The sequence below is a fragment of the Eleginops maclovinus genome, chromosome 17 (genome assembly GCF_036324505.1).
Source record: "Eleginops maclovinus isolate JMC-PN-2008 ecotype Puerto Natales chromosome 17, JC_Emac_rtc_rv5, whole genome shotgun sequence".
Taxonomy (NCBI): Eukaryota; Metazoa; Chordata; class Actinopteri; order Perciformes; family Eleginopidae; genus Eleginops; species Eleginops maclovinus.
Genome location: NC_086365.1, coordinates 16,885,703 through 16,904,425, shown reverse-complemented (window position 1 = coordinate 16,904,425; position 18,723 = coordinate 16,885,703). Strand labels below are relative to the sequence as shown.

The following is an 18,723-nucleotide window of genomic DNA, read 5'->3' as shown; positions in this document are numbered from 1 at the left end:
TGAGATGTAATCCTTTGTAATACAAGACACTTCCTCTGGAATTCTGAAAAGAAGTTGAAATGTTCAGAGAAATCACGTTTGGTGAGATTTGTGGCCCTAATCCTCCTCTGTATGAATGTCCTTTGGGATATAAAGTCATACATTTGGGAGAAAAAGAAGTGTGTGCAAGAAAAAAAACAAACATGCAAGTTTTAGGTTGGATATATATATTCCCCGTTCACTCCATCATCCTCTCACTGGACGGGTTTCCCACCATCTACAGATTTCTGCTGTCAGCATAATTGATGTTGCTTACAGTTCTGGAAAATGTCTGAAGTCCTGCAGCTCCAACATGTCCAGAACAACATGTCAACACAGATTTTACTGTCCGCTCGAGTGGTAATTTTAGCACTTTCTGAATGAAGGTTTTGCAGGAAAAGCATCCACTGCCGCTCAGAGGCTGGGAATCCTGCGCTGCCCTTTGAGCGGATTTTCTGCAATCAGACTCAGCAGAAGCCGACGTTACTGTGAAGGAAACAGAAACCTGGACCAGAGGATCCTCCAGAGACCTGCAGTGACATTTAAACTGTGTGTGCGCGCGTGTGTGTGTGTGTGTGTGTATATGAACTAACAGAGTCCAGGAAGAGAGGTAGTCGAGGCTCCAGCATGAGTCAGAGGGTTTCAATCAGAGACATTCGTTGAGTTGTCACTTTGTGATGTCACTGTTTTTTTTGGGTTGTGACCATTAGCCAATAACCCAAACAGCAGTTATTGATGGTCCCTCAGTAAAACCCTAGTTAAATGAACGGGCAGTACATTTTGTACGGGCTTTTTGGGTCCTTTCGTGGTACTTTTAACATGATGTCTGCATTCAAACACAGCATTGGATGTGTGTCTACGGTCAGGCATTGTTTGTACTACTTTGGATTCCCTTCAGGGGGAATAAAATCACATGTGTATGTAGGAAAGACATGAGGAAAAGGATTTTGAGACAATTTTGGGGTCTTTTTTTGATAGCATCTGGATCATGTGACCCAGTGACCCCACATCAATGCAGCGTTGCACTTTCTTCTGGATTATTGAAAGTGTTTTTTGTTATTACCATTTCCAGGTTTTCTATTTTCTGAATGACTTAGCAAAGTGTTTTGAAACTCTAAGTGGTCTCCATCACTGAAACAGCATTTATTGACGGTCCCTAATGGAAATCCCTATAAAGGGCAGGTACCCTTTTTACTGTTTCTAAAGCCTTTCGACACAGTTTGAATGTACAAAGCACCACAAACAGCACCGGCTGTTGCTCTACTGTTACACATGTGGTTGTATTGCTCTGGATTTCCTTCATGTTGGATTAAATCTGCATGACTTTCACACTCTTCTTGCTTAGAGATGCAAATCTGTGTTTTCCTCTTCATGTCATTCCTGCGTTGCCCCCCCGCCCCCTGTTGCTCCCTCGGGTTATTCCATGGGAAAAGGAACTTTTCCTGCAGCCCGGAGAGAAATCCAGTTATTTTGGGAGAGCACGTCACTGCTTTGAGCTGCAGCCCAGAAACTCTCCCTTCTTTCCATTCGGTTTCTTCGTGGCCTTGCTGACTTGTTGCAGCTCTGTTTACCTTCCTCTCGGAGACTTTAAAAAACCAGGGAATAAATCTCTGGTTTCTGCTGCGACATGCTTGTAATTTGGAGACCATTAGCGGTACTCTTTTAAGATTCTGTTTAGATTAAACTCTAAATGTAATACTTTGGATTTAACTCAAATGGGATTAAATTGGCTTTTTCTGAATTGCTGTCCCACTTCATAAAACACACTTATTTGTTGAGCTTAATTTCCACCATTACAGACAAAATAGCCAAATGTATTTAAACTAAAATGGGATTTTGTTCACTTAATGTTCATTTATTACGGTCCCTAAGGAGCAGGTACATTTATATTGTTTTGGGGGGAATTCTGAGACAATTTGTGGTCGTTTTTACCAGTCTGGAGGACCCTGTCCGTGTGCCCCCACTATTCCCAGTGTAAAGATGTGCAGAGACACCCCGACCATATGGATTGATAAGAACCAAACCAACAGCTAAATTAAAAAGAGTGTTTCCACTCAGATAACATGATGACTCGGACTGGAGAACTGGTCTTTACATTCCGGTTACCTTCAAACACTGATTAATAGGTCTTTATGCACTTCTCTAAAGATGGTTTGTTATTATTTCACATCAGCGTCTACCTTCCTCTCAGAGACATGACTAGGAATATCTTTAGGGAAAAGTCTGGTTTTTCCAACAGCCTCTTTGCAATCGGACACTTGTTTTTAAATCAATGCATCATTGCAAGTCGGACAGCTCTGCACTGGAATATCAATGGAGTTGAATTCAAATAGAAAACACTGTGCAATACTGGTTTGAGTCAGAGTCACTGGTTCACATGATAGGGAAGCTATGGAAATAACTTGCCTATACTCTTGAGTAAAATCCCTTCCTGACACGTTAGTATTCCAAGCAGCTCTGCTCCATGAACACATTTACTGTATTCTCTTAAATACAGATCTCTATGGGTGGGTAGGCACAGAGGTTTTCAGTCACATGTTTACAGTCATTTAACGACGGTCCCTAAATGACACCCCGAGATTACCTCCTGTTTTCTATGAATGGGAGAGATGAGCCTCCTCACAGTGAAGCATGAAGCTGTGTTTGTGTTGATCCTGCACGCAGCAGCAGGGACGCGTCACTGCAGAGCCTCGCGGAGGAGGTCTGGCTGCAGGAGGACAACAGGTACCCGTTCAGGTCAAAGCATGAATGAAAGACGACCGTTCCCTGCATGAAGAGCGCGTGTTTGTTTGCATGATATCTCACGGGTTTTTTTCACGCCTCCATTCCGGACTGCATGCCGGTGTTTGGAAACATCACACCGCGTTTCACTTTAAACCTGAACCCACGCGCATAACCTTGAGCCGGCGCGCGCTGGAGACAACAGGTTCATTACGCACCAGCTCTGCGCGTCCACGTTTCCTCGCGTTTACAGGTTTTAATGTGTCTCCTGTTGTGTTTGGGTAAACATGTGACCGGTTTACTACTTCAAATCATCATAAATATTCTGTTTTCACACAGGAAGGTTAAGAGCAATCAGTAGAAACCCAAAGAAGAGGTTTCTCAGAGAGGCACATATTAGACAGAACATGTAAAGCAGGGTCATAAACACCCAAACTGATCCAAACATAACGCAGAATTCGGCTCCTTAGACTAAATATATAATAATAAACAGTCTTTTACCGGAAATCAGAACCCAATAAAGCCTGCTGACGTTTATCAGAAATGCAAATAATAAGCTTTAAATGTAAGCCGAATTCAAGGCTGGATCTTAATTATGTAAATGTAGGATAGTGTAATTTAAATAGGCATCAAAAATATCAATAAACAGCAATTCAAAATAAACGAGCAGTAACCCAAAGAAACAACTTGAAACAGGAGGCACGCTTGTTGCTGAATATCTGGACTGGATTCATAACGAGCGTGTGTGTGTGTGTGTGTGTGTGTGTGTGTGTGTGTGTGTGTGTGTGTGTGTGTGTGTGTGTGTGTCTCCCCCCCTCAGTGTGAGTGCACACACACGTCAGCGCGGGGAGGGCTCTGCCTGCTTAAGGATGCGCTGAATGTGACAATCCAGACAGCCGCGGCAGAGAGAGGACGCGGAAAGGTGAGGAGCGCATTGGGGGGGGGAGGGCAACACAATGCCAGAAGAGCCAGCTCACCTGCAGACGTGACACAGAGAAACGAAGAAGAGAAAAAAGACTAAGAAGAAGAAGAAAAAGACGCGCAGGGGCCAAATTACGCACAGGAGGAGCGGCAGAGGAGCGTTGGAGGAGCGGCGGCGCGTTGAGGCGCACTGAGCCACCGGGGAACCATGACCGTGGTGCCCGGGGAGAACCTGGATGAGACGGTCGCTCTGGACCCGCAGCAGAGCACCAGGAACCAGGACTGCTGCTGCGAGCGCGTGCTCATCAACATCTCCGGGCTGCGCTTCGAGACGCAGCTCCAGACGCTGGCGCGGTTTCCGGAGACGCTCCTCGGGAACCCGAAGAAGAGGATGCGTTTCTTCGACCCGCTGCGCAACGAGTACTTCTTCGACCGGAACAGACCCAGCTTTGACGCCATCCTGTACTACTACCAGTCCGGGGGGCGGCTGCGGAGGCCGGTGAACGTACCCGTGGACATCTTCATGGAGGAGATCAAGTTCTATGAGTTGGGAGAGGAGGTGGTGGAGAACTTCAAGGAGGACGAGGGGTTCATTAAGGAGGAGGAGCGCCCCCTGCCGGAGAGCGACTTCCAGCGGCAGGTTTGTGTCTAAACTAACTAAAACTCCATTTCTGATTTACAGTCCTTCAAAGTGTCAGAAAAATAACCCAAAGAGTCTACTATCTCCTGCTGGTGTTCAGGTTGATATTTAGTCTCCATGCTTTAGATATGAGAGGAAGGTAAACGGTGCTGGAACCAGTCACAATAATAACACATATCAGGTCTGTTGCCAGGCAGATTAACACGGACGCACTGGCCTTCAAGAAGATTAAAAGTAAGAAAAAACAACCAAAAAACTTTAAGACAGAGACATTATCTACATGTATTGGATTCACTAAAATAAAACATGTGCAGTGTTGTTGTGGAAGACTATGAGAAGCAGCTTGTGTACAGATGTGCTAAATATAGTCAACACAAACAAGATGCTGTTGGTGCATAAAAACATTTATTAGGTCAAAACTACCACAAAGTTTCTCAAAATGCCCTAAAAAATGAATTAAATGTGCGTTCCCGTTCATAAAATGGGGTTCCTTTAGGGACCGTCAATAAGTGACTGACTGACCAAGAACTATTTTATATTCAAAACCTTTGTCTTACTTGGCCGTATTATTGAAAATTAGGCTTAAAATACAATAGAAGTGTGAAAGCCATTAACAAATATAGAAAATATGCAGATTTAATCTAACTTTCATTAAATACAAAGTTAGACGAACTGAAACGATCCCTAAATTTAAATACATGGCTGAACAGGTACTTTCTTTTAATGTTTTGAGTGAATTTATGATTCTCCAGGTGTGGCTCCTGTTCGAGTACCCGGAGAGCTCGGGGCCGGCGCGTGGAATCGCCATCGTCTCCGTGCTCGTCATCCTCATCTCCATCGTGATCTTCTGCCTGGAAACGCTGCCGGAGTTTCGGGAGGACTCGCAGCTGCAGCTGTCCGAGCAGATCAACGGCACCTCGACGCGGCTCAAGAAGCCGAACCCCTTCACCGACCCGTTCTTCATCGTGGAGACGCTGTGCATCATCTGGTTCTCCTTCGAGCTGCTGGTGCGCTTCCTGGCGAGCCCGAGCAAAGCCGCCTTCTTCAGGAACATCATGAACACCATCGACATCGTGGCCATCATGCCCTACTTCATCACGCTGGGGCTGGAGCTGGCCGAGCACCAGGGCAACGGGCAGCAGGCCATGTCGCTGGCCATCCTGCGGGTGATCCGCCTGGTGAGGGTGTTCCGGATCTTCAAGCTGTCGCGACACTCCAAGGGGCTCCAGATCCTTGGGAAAACCCTGCAGGTGAAGTAGAACAACAATCACACATGATGAGGGTCATTAGAGCAGGGATTTTAAACCAGTGTGCCGGGAGAGATCGCCACTTGTTGAGTGTCTGGCCTAGTAATTAAATACTCCTCCAGGCCAGCAGGGGGCAGTAGTAGCACATCATGATTTTGTTAATTAGAGACAGTAGAGTTCAGTGATAGGGAGAGGAACAGGAACAGAGATGGATGGATATTTGAGAAGTGAAGCTTAACATACTCAGCCAGAGGAAGACACTGGTTTTAGTGGAGGATGCACTTTCCCAACTAAACACCAGTAACCTAAACAAAGTGTCTCAGAGATCTTAGCAGCTGAAGGCAAAACTGAAAGACTAAAAGGAGTCATTATGAAACTTCTTGGTTGTTGGTTAAGAGAACACCCTCAGTGCTTATTGAGCAACAACAACAACAACAACAACAGGAGGAGCATGTCAGTGTGACCCTGAAGAGAGAGCACGGCTGTAAAAGCAGAGCAGATCTCAGAGAGGCAGGATCTGCGCTGTAGAACTTTTTTAGTGCTCTTCACTTTGTTTACCCCGATGATTGTTGACCTTCTTCCTCCTGACGTGTTGTTATTGTTTGTCTGGTTTCATATCTGTGTACGAGGACAGTGAAGGCTCTCTGGTCGGGCTTTCTGATCTGAAGGTGTGTCTCTCTCCACAGGCCAGCATGCGGGAGCTGGGTCTGCTCATCTTCTTCCTCTTCATCGGAGTCATCCTGTTCTCCAGCGCCGTGTACTTCGCAGAAACGGACGACCCCCACTCCGGCTTCTCCAGCATCCCGGACGCCTTCTGGTGGGCCGTGGTGTCCATGACGACGGTGGGCTACGGGGACATGTGTCCGGTGACCATTGGTGGGAAGATCGTGGGGTCGCTGTGCGCCATCGCCGGGGTCCTGACCATCGCGCTGCCCGTCCCCGTAATCGTGTCCAACTTCAACTACTTCTACCACCGCGAGACGGACCACGAGGAGACGTTCCAGTACAAACACGTGACCTGCGGGCAGCAGTACGAGCCGCACGGCGACAGCAAGCCCTCCCTCTGCAAGGCCGACTTCCTGGAGAGCGGCGAGGAGGACGAGGAGTCTTTGAAGCACACCAACTGCAGCCCGAGCAAAGTCTACCGCGGGAAGCTGACCGACGTCTGAGGAGGACCAGCTCGGGTTTCAATGGAGACTGAAGAGAAGAAACAGGATCCGAGTTTCTGCTCCAAGACATGGATTCATTTAGGAGGGATTGGACTCCTCATTTATCCAACAACTGTTCTTCCATTACGCCTGAGAGGAGGAAGGGATCATTAAGAACCGGTTATAACCCATTAACCAGTACCCGCTGTGGGAGAGTTCCCACCAAGACATGGAACCATTCAGTCATGATCCAGTTATCCAGAAACTGTTCCTTTAGGGTGGATTATAATCAGAGGAGGGAGGAGTACTCAGCTCTGGTACTCAGTAAAAGTAGAAGTACTCAGATCTTGTACTTGAATAAAGTAGAAGTACTCAGGTCTTGTACTTGAGTAAAGTAGAAGTACTCAGATCTTGTACTTGAGTAAAGTAGAAGTACTCAGGTCTTGTACTTGAGTAAAGTAGAAGTACTCAGGTCTTGTACTTGAGTAAAGTAGAAGTACTCAGATCTTGTACTTGAGTAAAGTAGAAGTACTCAGGTCTTGTACTTGAGTAAAAGTAGAAGTACCAGAGTGTAGGAATACTCTGTCACAGTGAAAGTATTCTAAATGTTCCTCCAGTGAAAGTAGAAAGTACTCTCCTCTAAATGTACTTAAAGTAGCGACAGTAAAAGTAGTCATTGTCTGATTGGTCCATTTCAGAATAATATCTCTGATATGTTTTATAATGATTGATCAGTAAAGAGTAGAAGTACACAGAAGCAGAACATTGAAGTACCTTATAAATGTACATAGTTCCACCTCTGATTATAATCCACATTTCTCCAAATACTGTCTTCCCTCACGCACGGCCTGAGTGGACAGCCAGCTGTAGCACTTTACTAATGTTATTTTTAATGTTTATCTTAGTAAATGAGTAATTTATTACCAAATTAATGCAGGTTTAAAGTTTACATTTGCTTTTTTTAATATTTGAAGGACGAGGGACACAAAACAGGACCAATTTAATCTAAAATACACCAAAAAAAAGCACTGTTTTCTTCAAGCATTTAAAAAACATCCAAACCAACAGCGCCACCGTGTGGAGGAAACACAGCACTGCGCCTCCACGGATTCAACCGAAGCAGTTTCTATAGCAACCTTCCAGACTTTTCTGTATTCTCTGACACAGGAGTGAAGGACGAGGCCACGAAAAAACCACCATGTTGCGCAGAAAGCCTCCATGTTGTCTGAGTCCAGAGCCTCAGTTCAACTTTCACCAGAAAACAAACATTAAATAATAGTAATAACTTCATCGAAACACGTGATGCTCCAATTATGAGATGTTAGGGTTACAGATGACAATCAAATAACCAGACATGTCCTTTACAAGTCCCCAAAGACATTACTGAGCTTATATTTTTATATTTAAAGAGACAGGATATAATGAACAAGAAAGGAAATTGTCACATTCAATAGTTTGAGATGTTTTAGAGCTCGACTGATGCTGATTTTGGGATGGATTTGCCCAATATGAACCCCAAGATACTCATTTAATGTCTTAAGCTGGACACTTTTGAGTCAATGAGACATTCTCTTCATTGTTTGTATGGCAAAGCAAACATTTAATTAACAAAAACTAAATCAATCTGGAAAAAAAGATTGTAGAAAATGCGATGTATGGAAGGTAAAAGGTGCCACAATGGGAATTTTTCTCATTGGTTATTTTATTTGAAATCAAAAATGAATTTACCTTCAGGAAACACCATTCCTTACCAAACACCAATTATTTTGTGTTTTAAATCTATTGATATTTAAAACTTGCCCCAATTTTAGGCGTCTTAAGCAAATCCAGTCTAAATAAACGTCCAATTAGATGATGATCTTCCAGTCACATGACCCAAGGGTTTTCAAAACTCAATACTTCATCAACCGGTCCCCTGCTGTGTTTGAGGCTTCCTTAAAAACCCCTCTCATTAAAGCACCTGACTTCATATTCTGGACTCAAAAGCTTATGGAAGAAGAAGGAGACTTTTCTGGGAAGAAAGTGAGGGATTTAAAACCAGTTTCCTGGAGATGTTGGATTATTATCTGATGGACGGACGGACAGACGATGGACGACCAACGACAGGACGTCTCGTCACAAAGAGAGGTGAGTAAATGATGGTTCACACAAATGTAACGCCAAACTCCTGGAAGAGTTATGGTTTCTACAATGAAGTTTAGACGTTAAGACTTGTGGTAATAGAAAAGGTTTTTGAGACTTAACGTTGACCGAGGTGGAAGTTCATTTAGTCAGGTTTAACATCTATTGATAGATACATCACAGTAGAAGTACTCAGATCTTATACTTGAGTAAAGTAGAAGTACTCAGATCTTATACTTGAGTAAAGTAGAAGTACTCAGGTCTTGTACTTGAGTAAAGTAGAAGTACTCAGATCTTGTACTTTAGTAAAGTAGAAGTACTCAGATCTTGTACTTGAGTAAAGTAGAAGTACTCAGATCTTGTACTTGAGTAAAGTAGAAGTACTCAGGTCTTGTACTTGAGTAAAGTAGAAGTACTCAGGTCTTGTACTTGAGTAAAGTAGAAGTACTCAGGTCTTGTACTTGAGTAAAGTAGAAGTACTCAGATCTTGTTCTTGAGTAAAGTAGAAGTACCAGAGTGTAGGAATACTCTGTCACAGTGAAAGTATTCTAAATGTTCCTCCAGTGAAAGTAGAAAGTACTCTCCTCTAAATGTACTTAAAGTAGCGACAGTAAAAGTAGTCATTGTCTGATTGGTCCATTTCAGAATAATATCTCTGATATGTTTTATAATGATTGATCATTAAAGTGTTCTCAGAGCTGGTAAAGGTGCAGCTAGTTTGAATGCTTTGTATACTGCAGGGTAGCTGCTGGATTTACTGCAGGGGAACTACAGTCTGATTTAAGGGCTGATTATATTTACCATCATTAATCCTAATCTGCCTAGCAACTAAAGGTGATAAATACATGTAGTGTAGAGTAGAAGTACCTCACATTTGTACTTAAGGACTTGAGTAAATGTTCTTAGTTACTTACACCTCTGATTAGCTGTTAGAAGTTGCTGAGCCGAGGTTCCATAGTTCCACTATGCTGCGTTCAAGAGCTGCAGTATTACGTAGGAATAAATCCCTCCATACATTTAAAGGAGAGGTGTTCACAACAGTTGTGCTGCCTTAGCATGAGTAATCCTAAGCAGTGCTAACCGACATGCTAACATTCAAAAGTCCTCGATTAAAAACACAAAGACTGACTTTTTCTGAAGCTCCTTTTGTAAGACTGCAGAGACACAGGCCTTCACATAAACCAGACTGTGGAATGCAAACATAAACCAAAGCAAGATTCCTATGAAGTATTAAACATGACGCTGTCAATCAGAGCTCATGATGTAATCCAGCTACTGGTTACCAACCTGCCAGCTTTCTAAATGCAACACAATGCTATGTTTCAGTGACTTTACTTACAGGAAGTCACCTCCAAGGCAGACAGGATGCATTTGAACACCTGAGTATCAGATCTCCCAGAATGCACCCTGCTAAAATTAAGAGGGTTTCTTCTGTTGGTTGGCAGCAAAGTGTATTACTGCCATCTACAGGACTGGAGGTGGAGCGTGGTGGAATACAAATGTACCTACAGGATCTAACCCATTATCAATAACATAGTTTAAATTCAAATATAGAATAAATAAACCAATAATAAAAACAACATTTAAACAAAATATAGAATAATAAAACACCTCTTTGTGGAAAAGATTTCTTTTTTAATATTCAAAGTGTTAAAGATGTTTGAGTTCTGTCTTTGACAAAGTTTCCCTTTCAGACATTTTGACTTTCTTGGAAGTGGTTTTGAAATACTTTTATGTAGTATTTAGAAATAGATAGATAAGCTCGAAGAACCATACTAATAACAATACTACTACTAATACATTATATTTATGAAGCGCTTTATCAGGAGCTCGAGGCAGAGGTCTGGATAAACGTCTGCATGTCAGATGATGAATACTGTTGAAGAGTATTTTTACTGTGAGGGTTTCAGGATTTCCCTGCGGACAGGTGTGCAGGGTGTTGTCAGTACAGATGTGATCCGGCAGAGGGCAGCAGCTCCCTGCAGCTGGATCACATACAGAGACAGAGCGCTTAAAACACCTGCAGTGCCAATAGGGTTTATTACACTAATGCATATACTGTAATATAGATATTTGAATATATTAATTGTTGTTATATTGTGGAACAAGATGCACATTGTTTTACTTAAACTTTTCAGTTCTTTTTTATATTTGTATTTATTTTTATTTTATTTAAAATATGTGGTATGTCAATTTCAGACTTATTGAATTAAATTATTGATTTATTAATTTTATTTAAATTTATTAATCTGTAATTATCTGGTGACCCAACTCAAGTTGTTTTATTGCATTTATAAAAATACATTAAAAAAGAAAAAATGACTGACTACAAAATATACAGATAAAAAATATAAAATAAACAAAACCTAAATTTAGATGGGAGTATTTAAAAGTGTTGTACAACTACAAAATATCCAGCTGGTGGACACACTTATATATATTTATATCATTAATATTTATGTAGAAAAACGTAGTTATTCAATTAATTGTTTTGTTTGTATTTGTTATTTATTTTATGAATCATCTTATTTTATTTTATTTGTTATTTTATTTGTCGTTATTATTTATGTGCAGCAGTGGTATGACAGGTTTGTGGCTGCAGGTCAGAGGTCGCCGGTATTTAAGGAACCCTGTGTCACTTACACTTGATGCATGGCGGCTGCAGACCTTGAAGCTGACACACTAAAACACACAGCTGCTGGTCGCCACGGTGACAGGACCACAACAACAACAGCAATGTAAAGAATGTTGTTGTTGTTTTTTACGCAGGCTCAAATTATATTCAGCTGCTGGAAAATTATTTTTAAAATCCCCCAAAAATGAACCCTACAATGTGGATGATTTATTTATTCTTATTGGACGGATATTTATTTTGTATATGGTTTAATATTCCTCATTTTTATGATTGACTTAAAAATATACATATTTATTAATTGTAAGTTTAATAATAAATAAACGCTGCTTTATAAAAAATAAATAAGGAAGAAAATAAATACTTGTTTTTTATGCGTTTACAAAATTAAATAAATACACAGAAATATTATAAAATATTAGGCAGCAGTAAAATCAAATGTACATAAATACAGATTTATAGCCGTATCCTCACCCGGTCACATAACCTCACTCAGATATCGATTATGTCCTATAATATGTATTGCATGGACGCTGTGCAGCCAGGCTGAAAGAGGCCAGCTGTGAACCTCTGGATTATTCGAGCACCCGTCTGCTCGGCTGTCCGGCTGCATTTATCACTTCCTGCAGGAGACTTTTTATCAAAGCTTCCCACCGGTGTCCATATCTGCCACCTGAGCATGAACTGGGTCAGGATTACAACCTGCTGTGGCCCCAAGAGGATCAATCTCAGAGGCCCCCAGAGCCGTCAGTAGAGCCTTACACTGAGTCTAAATGTAGTGATGTCATAGGGGACCAATCATCAGTAAACTGGTTACAAAACTCGAGTGAAAGTAGAAGTACTCAGATCTTGTACAGTAGTAAAAGTATGATGTTTTTTTGAAACCCAACATGCAAAATATGTTTGTCAGCGTTGAAGAGATCTAGTTTTAAAATGTACATGCTCTATAAAACTCCCACTTAACAAACAGGAAGTCATTAATTAACCGACAATGCTTATAATCAGTTAAAGAACATCTTTGGTGCCACTTCTACATTTAAACGGCCTGCTAACATTTGAAGAGGGTGTCCAGGCTCTTTGTGTTGGTCCTCTGTTCCCTCCGGGATCAGTCAAATATTTCAGTGTTCTCGAAGAAAACAGAACACACAGGAAGTGATGGTTCGTCCTGTCCTTGGCTCTGCTTCTTCAGCATGTGACTGCTGATGGATGATGGCCTGGAGTGTGAGTGTGTGTGTGTGTGTGTGTGTGTGTGTGTGTGTGTGTGTGTGTGTGTGTGTGTGTGTGTGTGTGTGTGTGTGTGTGAGATGGAGACAAGGGACATTATGATTATGACTTATTAGAAAAATGTCTCGTTTTAAAAAAATAAATAATTAGGGTTAAAAAGTTGTAGAGACGGACCGTGACGCTGGGGCGCCTCGAGTGGCCGTTAGAGGAACTGCATGCTTGGATGTTATAGTCTTGTTTCACTGCTTCTGTTTTCCAGTTGAAGAAACCCTCCACCTCGTCAAACCCCAGATTCCACCTCCCGTCCTCCCTCCTCCTCTTCTTCCTCCTTCCTCCGGTGAAGGGGACAGAGACTCGTACAAGGCTGAGAGGCCGCGGGACTCTGAGGTACGACACACGCTACTTGAATCTTCGTATTTACAACATGTCTGCTGGCTAACGGAGTCCTTCGTATGTTCGTGAAAAAACATGTATTTTGGGGAGATGTTCTCGTCCGTAGGTCCTGTCACATCTCATATCCAAACCAGGAGCATGCTGGGAGAGTAGAGCATGTGACCAGAAGACAGAAACACGGGAACAACGTCATCGATGTGTTCAATCATTCATGTTGGCTGGTGGAGTTAGGCACTAAATCTATATTTTTTAATTGATCATACTGTATATGTTTTATAAGGAAAGGAATAGTTTAATTATTTTGTAGATTTTTAACATTTTTTCTAATTTTAATTTCATTTATTTTAATGTTTGCCTTGGCAGCTCTGATGAAAACGTCTGCCTGCCTGAAACACTTTAGAAAAAGGTTAACACCGCCCCTTAGAGAAGGATGTTTGTACGGGAGGATAAGACCTTTGATTTCCTTTGAATGTGTCTGATGGGTTTTTGATCACAATGCTGTAAATCTGTTATTATTGATAACATCTACCTCAGTGTCCGCTCATCACCGACAGAAGCAAACCCTGATCGTGTCCCGCTGTGATCTGAATGCTTCTCTACCTGTGCAACTCAAGCCCTCTAAAAACTGCCCTGTGATATCACACATCACTCTGTACAGGGCGTAGAGAATCCCAAATAATGCTCGAGGTGAAGCTTATGAAACCACGATACCTGTAGCTGCAGACCGTTTACTTCGCACATGGTGTGCTTTGTTAAGTGTTTGCACCAGCGAGTGGGACTGATGGTGTTTCTCATTTAAGGGCAGCCATTTTCTTACCATTGATAAAATGAAGTGGGTAAACCCGTCTTAAGGAGATAAATCGTGTAAAGATTGAAGATAAACTGACTTTATGCTATGATGGAAGATGCTGATAGCTAGCTTAAGAAAAGACAGGACGAAAGGGGAAACGGCCAGCCTTAAACAACAACAACAACAACAACAACAACAACAACAAACAACCAGAAGAAACTCTGAAGCTGACTCTGGCTTCCAGACTTCCACCAAATTGTATAAGAATTGGACTTGTAGTTTTTCACTAATCCTGCAGAGAAAAGAACTAACTGAACCGAGCTAATGAAGCTACAGGTGGTGAAGCTACGATGAACAGCTTCATGAATACAAGTCAAAACAAACAGATACAAACAACAGATAACAGATACAAACAACAGATACAAACAACAGATACAAACAACAGATACAAACACAGACAAACCTCGTTGGAACAGATCAGGAGTTTTTCTTCCTTGTTTTTATTTACTAGCCCAATAAATGCTAACCGTTTCCCTTTACTTTCAGTCTTTGTGCTAAGCTAAGCTAGGCTAGCATGCCCTTGACGTATCGCTTCTCAAACAATATCGAACTTTTGGGAACAAAAATATTTTTTCCATAAAAATCACAGCAAAATCTTCCATCAGTCCCCGAGCATCAGCTCTGCAGTTTTGAGTTGTTGTGTTTTCTGCTTTGCCGGGAGGGTGGGGGGGCTGATGAGCTGTGACTCTGCATTAGTGAAATGATTAATGTATTCTGCAAACTGTACGTTATGTCCTCATGACTAAAGACTTAAAGTCAGTCGTGTCGGTTCATCCTCACCATGTGACAACCATTGCTCTCAGAGGTCATCTTCATCACCAGCTCCAGCTCAGACTCGTCCCCATCCATCTTTTTCTCATGCAACGATCAGAAGCAATAGTGTGAAGGGTTGGGAACGTCGGTGTGAAAGCAAAATGAATTTCTGATTGATTTCCTTCTTCAGTTTTTAAATTTTATTTCCAGTTGTTTTTATTTTGGACAATCTGTTCAATTGTGATCTATTTTGATAATTGTTTATTCCGATGGATCTCCAGGTGTTTCAGACGACTTCACATGCAGGTGTGTGCTTTATCTGTGTCTGGTTGGTGTTTCATGTGATGTTAAACGTTGCACTGGACTGGGTGCCAGTGCTGGGGTGTAATGGTGTTGGGATGAAGGGATGGATCTGTAAAGCCCAACTTTAATTAATGTCTACGACAGTAAACCTACCTGTGTTGCAAGTGGAGAAACCAGTCTTACACAAACAGGAAATCCATCCCATTTGAAGTTCACTGGTTTCATGAGGGTCAACAAACCGACTTCTTGTAAAACAAAAATGTTCGTAAACAAAATAAAAAGCCCTGCAGAGTTTGGATTTGAAATGCTATGCTCTGAGAAGCTTCACACTTTAAACTGCATATTCAAAAACAGACAGAAACCAGAGGGTTTGATGATTAGCAATAATGCATGGATAGTAGAGTATCGTCAGCATGCAGGGATTCGTCTGGTTGATCAAACTGTGTATATATGGAGTTACTAGTGCCTTAATCATACCCTGATTCAGTTGATTACCCTATCAAATGCATCTGAGGAAGACCGGTAGTAGTTATATTAGCACTGTGGGGAGGCCGTGGAGTAGAAATAATGTAAATGAATATATTGAATGTACAGTTCGTCTTCCTGGTTGCTGGTTGGAGAGGAAAGGAAATAAAAGAAATGGTACAAAGATAAACCCTGGTGTTATCTCATGCACTCAAGATTAAAATAACAATATCAGGTCTCTAGGATATCCGTGGCTCAGTGCGTTAGTGCGCTGATCAGGGGAGCACAGGTTCGATCCCCACTGCAGTCAGCATGCCGTCGGGTCCTTGGGCAAGACACTTCTTACCCCAAATTGTGGGGAAAAGTTTCAAACAAGTGACATGCAATAATAATATCTGTACAACTCCAGATACATACTTTGAGTTCATATATTTTCAGAAAATTGGAACAAAAAGTTGTGTTTTTGCCTAAAAAGATATTTGCAGTTATGTCCCTTTTGAGCTTCCTTAGTTTGTTTTTTTGAACCGACATTCCTCTCTATTTTCTTTGGAGGCAAGAGAAAAATAAAACTGTGATTTTATTTTTATACTTTTGTGCATTTATCTTTATTTGTGCTGTCCGATGGTAGAATTGTTAATTACGACTCAGCGAAAGTTTCTTTGAATGAAAGTGAAACTACTACACCAGCGGTGGTCCACACTACGGCCCGGGGGCCACTTTTATGTGGCCCTCAGCAAATTCTAAAAGTATAACGGAATATGGCCAACACTTGAAACTAGTGCTTTCTTATATTACCCTTCTTAAATATATAAAAGCATTCAATAACACAGGAGTATTCATGCACTGAGTCCAATGTTCAAATAAATTCAGTCAACTAAAGTTGAAAACACTTTCTAACAATGTTTTGTTAAAGTCTGAGTTCAAAATAAAAAAGACGTGTTCACATAAGAGGAAATAGACCCCTCATCGACCCCCTTATTGTCAGCCTCTGAGGCTTTCTGTTGTAAGGAATGAGCTGTAATGTAAATAAATGAAACCCTATGAAGAGCTGGGATGTTTCCTTAAAGCATGTTCATGTTTCAAGTATAATTTACCTACATTTGATTGATTTTTGTACTTACTCATGAGGCCTCCTGTAGTGAGGGGCCCAGACCTGTGTATGTTGTTCTGTATGTGGCCCTCAGTGAAAAGGTTTGGACGCCCCTGATGTACACTGACAGCTTTTGCTGATGAGTAAATGAATGAATGTTCCTAATTCAGACTCACCTCCGCAGAACATCTGAACAACTCAAGCTGTTTCTTATTCCGCTGTAAAGAGAAGAATCAGGTTTTGTTTACTGGCTTTAATCTTAGTTTTGAAGCTCCAGATAAAAAAACGGTGGGTTTTAAAAGAGGACAGAGAAAGACTGAAAAAAGAAGTCAAATTATTTCATAGACCTTCATGTATTTGAGGTGTGTTTGTCTCATGGGGTTTTCTGTCTGCAAAACCTCAACCTGTGTCGTCAGTGTTTGAATCTCAGATGATATTTTCCCGTGTGTTTCACTGTATGAAGTAAACAAAGTCCTTCCTGATGTAAAGTATGTCTTGGGATCGTACGTACACTGTATATGTACAACAGAGTCATTCTGGATCGTTGTGACGACGTTTAATGTGGCCTTTTTTCTTTCTCTTTAACGTACTGCAATGTTGAAAATGATTTGTATAATATGACATGATGTATATTAAAGTGACGAGGCTTTATGTTTCTACCAGATCTATGACTTTCCCCTTTTTTTACACCTTGTTTATGTCAGACTGTTGTGTTAAAAGTAAGAAAATACACGCAGAAAGATGTCATTTAATGGGCTACTTTGAGATTTAGCTTTTTCTTTCAGATTGTAAGAAAACGTCCACATGTAGTCGTTCATTTCACTCATTTAGTGTGTCAGTAGATTTCTTCTAAATTCACCAAACGTAGCATAACTAACGCCTGATTTGCATATTTAAACATAACATGTCAGAAAACGTGTAACATTAAAAAGAGTTGTGTGAATCTTAGTGATGAAGAGGGGAAGTCATTCTGTTTTTTACCTCCCGTAGACACCATGTTTAGAGGCACAGATGGTAGTTTTTGTTGTGTCCAACACGGGAACATTGAAGAGGTTTCTTTTTCCCGTCTTCTGGACTCCTGTCTGCAGTGAGAACCAGCAGGTAGCACGCTATGCTCCTGCCGTCTTAAAACCTCATCCAAAATGCATGACGGTGAGCTGCAGATCCATTACATAAAGAAGTCTGCTCCGAAGGAGTCTGAGGAGACAGCAAATGGAAAACTGGACTCAGTTAGTGCCCATTAGTGCCGTTCAAATGCTGAATCAGCAAGTCATTATTGTTCTCAGTCGTCCATTTACCGCCACTCACGAGTCCAGGTCAGGGGGTCAAGTTAAGAAGATCCTTTGAGAGACGACCAGATGTATTATACCTTCATCACGTAGGGATCTAACTCAGGGTTTACGACAAAACACACCTCTTCAAGACCTGATCCAACCAACCATTCTTGTTCAATGTTCGGTTGTTTCTGTCACTTCTGACCCATGATGGCCGTGGACGGAAACTAGGGTGGAGAAGGGCAGAAAACAACTGGGAAGGTTACAGAGAGAATGACGGCCTGAAACCAAGATGGCAACTGAATCTTTGTTGGTATAGTTGTATTTTTCCGAGTACAGAAACCAAGGATGGGATGCCCCAAACCAACACGGTGACGGACAGAAACCCAGATGGTTTTTAAAGTGCTTACCATCATTAGCATTATTTGGTTACTGGCAGTCTGATAGCCCATAAATTACCTTCAAAAAACAAGGACAAAACACATAAAAGTAATTTAACACCCCTAGATTTAAGATGAAAATATAGACTTTAAGAGCCTTGGTGTTGCTGCCTGACTGCTGGGTGACATCATCTGTTACACTGAGGCTGTTTGTCTGCAGTGAAACGGTTTCCAGCATTAAAATAGATCAGATTTTCTGCAGCCTGGAGGGCAGAACAAGGTCGATTCCTCTCTGAACAGAAAGTGTTTTAATATGTCTTTTGGGTCGTACCATTACGGAATAAAGGGGGGGGGGGGGGGTAAAAAATATATAGTGTCAGCCTGCAGAGTAGACTGCAGTGTTAGCTGATATCCTGCTGCGGCTTAATTGCATTTAAACTGTCACACACTGACGGCTAAACGGCATCCTCTCACTACCCCCCCCACCCCTACACACACACCCAGACACACACACACACACACACACACACACACACACACACA

The 18,723-nt window shown here is 41.7% G+C and overlaps 1 protein-coding gene and 1 long non-coding RNA gene across 2 annotated transcripts; one reads left to right on the top strand and one right to left on the bottom strand.

Annotated features, from left to right (window-relative positions):
• The first annotated feature begins 3,656 nt into the window (after nucleotides 1-3,656).
• Nucleotides 3,657-17,190, top strand: LOC134879201 (shaker-related potassium channel tsha2-like). Its single transcript, XM_063905563.1, has 4 exons — nucleotides 3,657-4,300; nucleotides 5,053-5,550; nucleotides 6,234-8,822; nucleotides 12,932-17,190. Exons 1-3 carry the CDS (start codon nucleotides 3,869-3,871, stop codon nucleotides 6,714-6,716), a joined length of 1,413 nt encoding a protein of 470 aa, XP_063761633.1. The 5' UTR covers nucleotides 3,657-3,868; the 3' UTR covers nucleotides 6,717-8,822; nucleotides 12,932-17,190.
• On the bottom strand, nucleotides 4,687-10,206 carry LOC134879203 (uncharacterized). Its single transcript, XR_010167807.1, has 2 exons — nucleotides 10,156-10,206; nucleotides 4,687-5,544 (listed from the first exon to the last, which is right to left on the bottom strand). It is a non-coding gene; the product is annotated as an uncharacterized LOC134879203 (long non-coding RNA).
• Nucleotides 17,191-18,723: the final 1,533 nt, after the last annotated feature.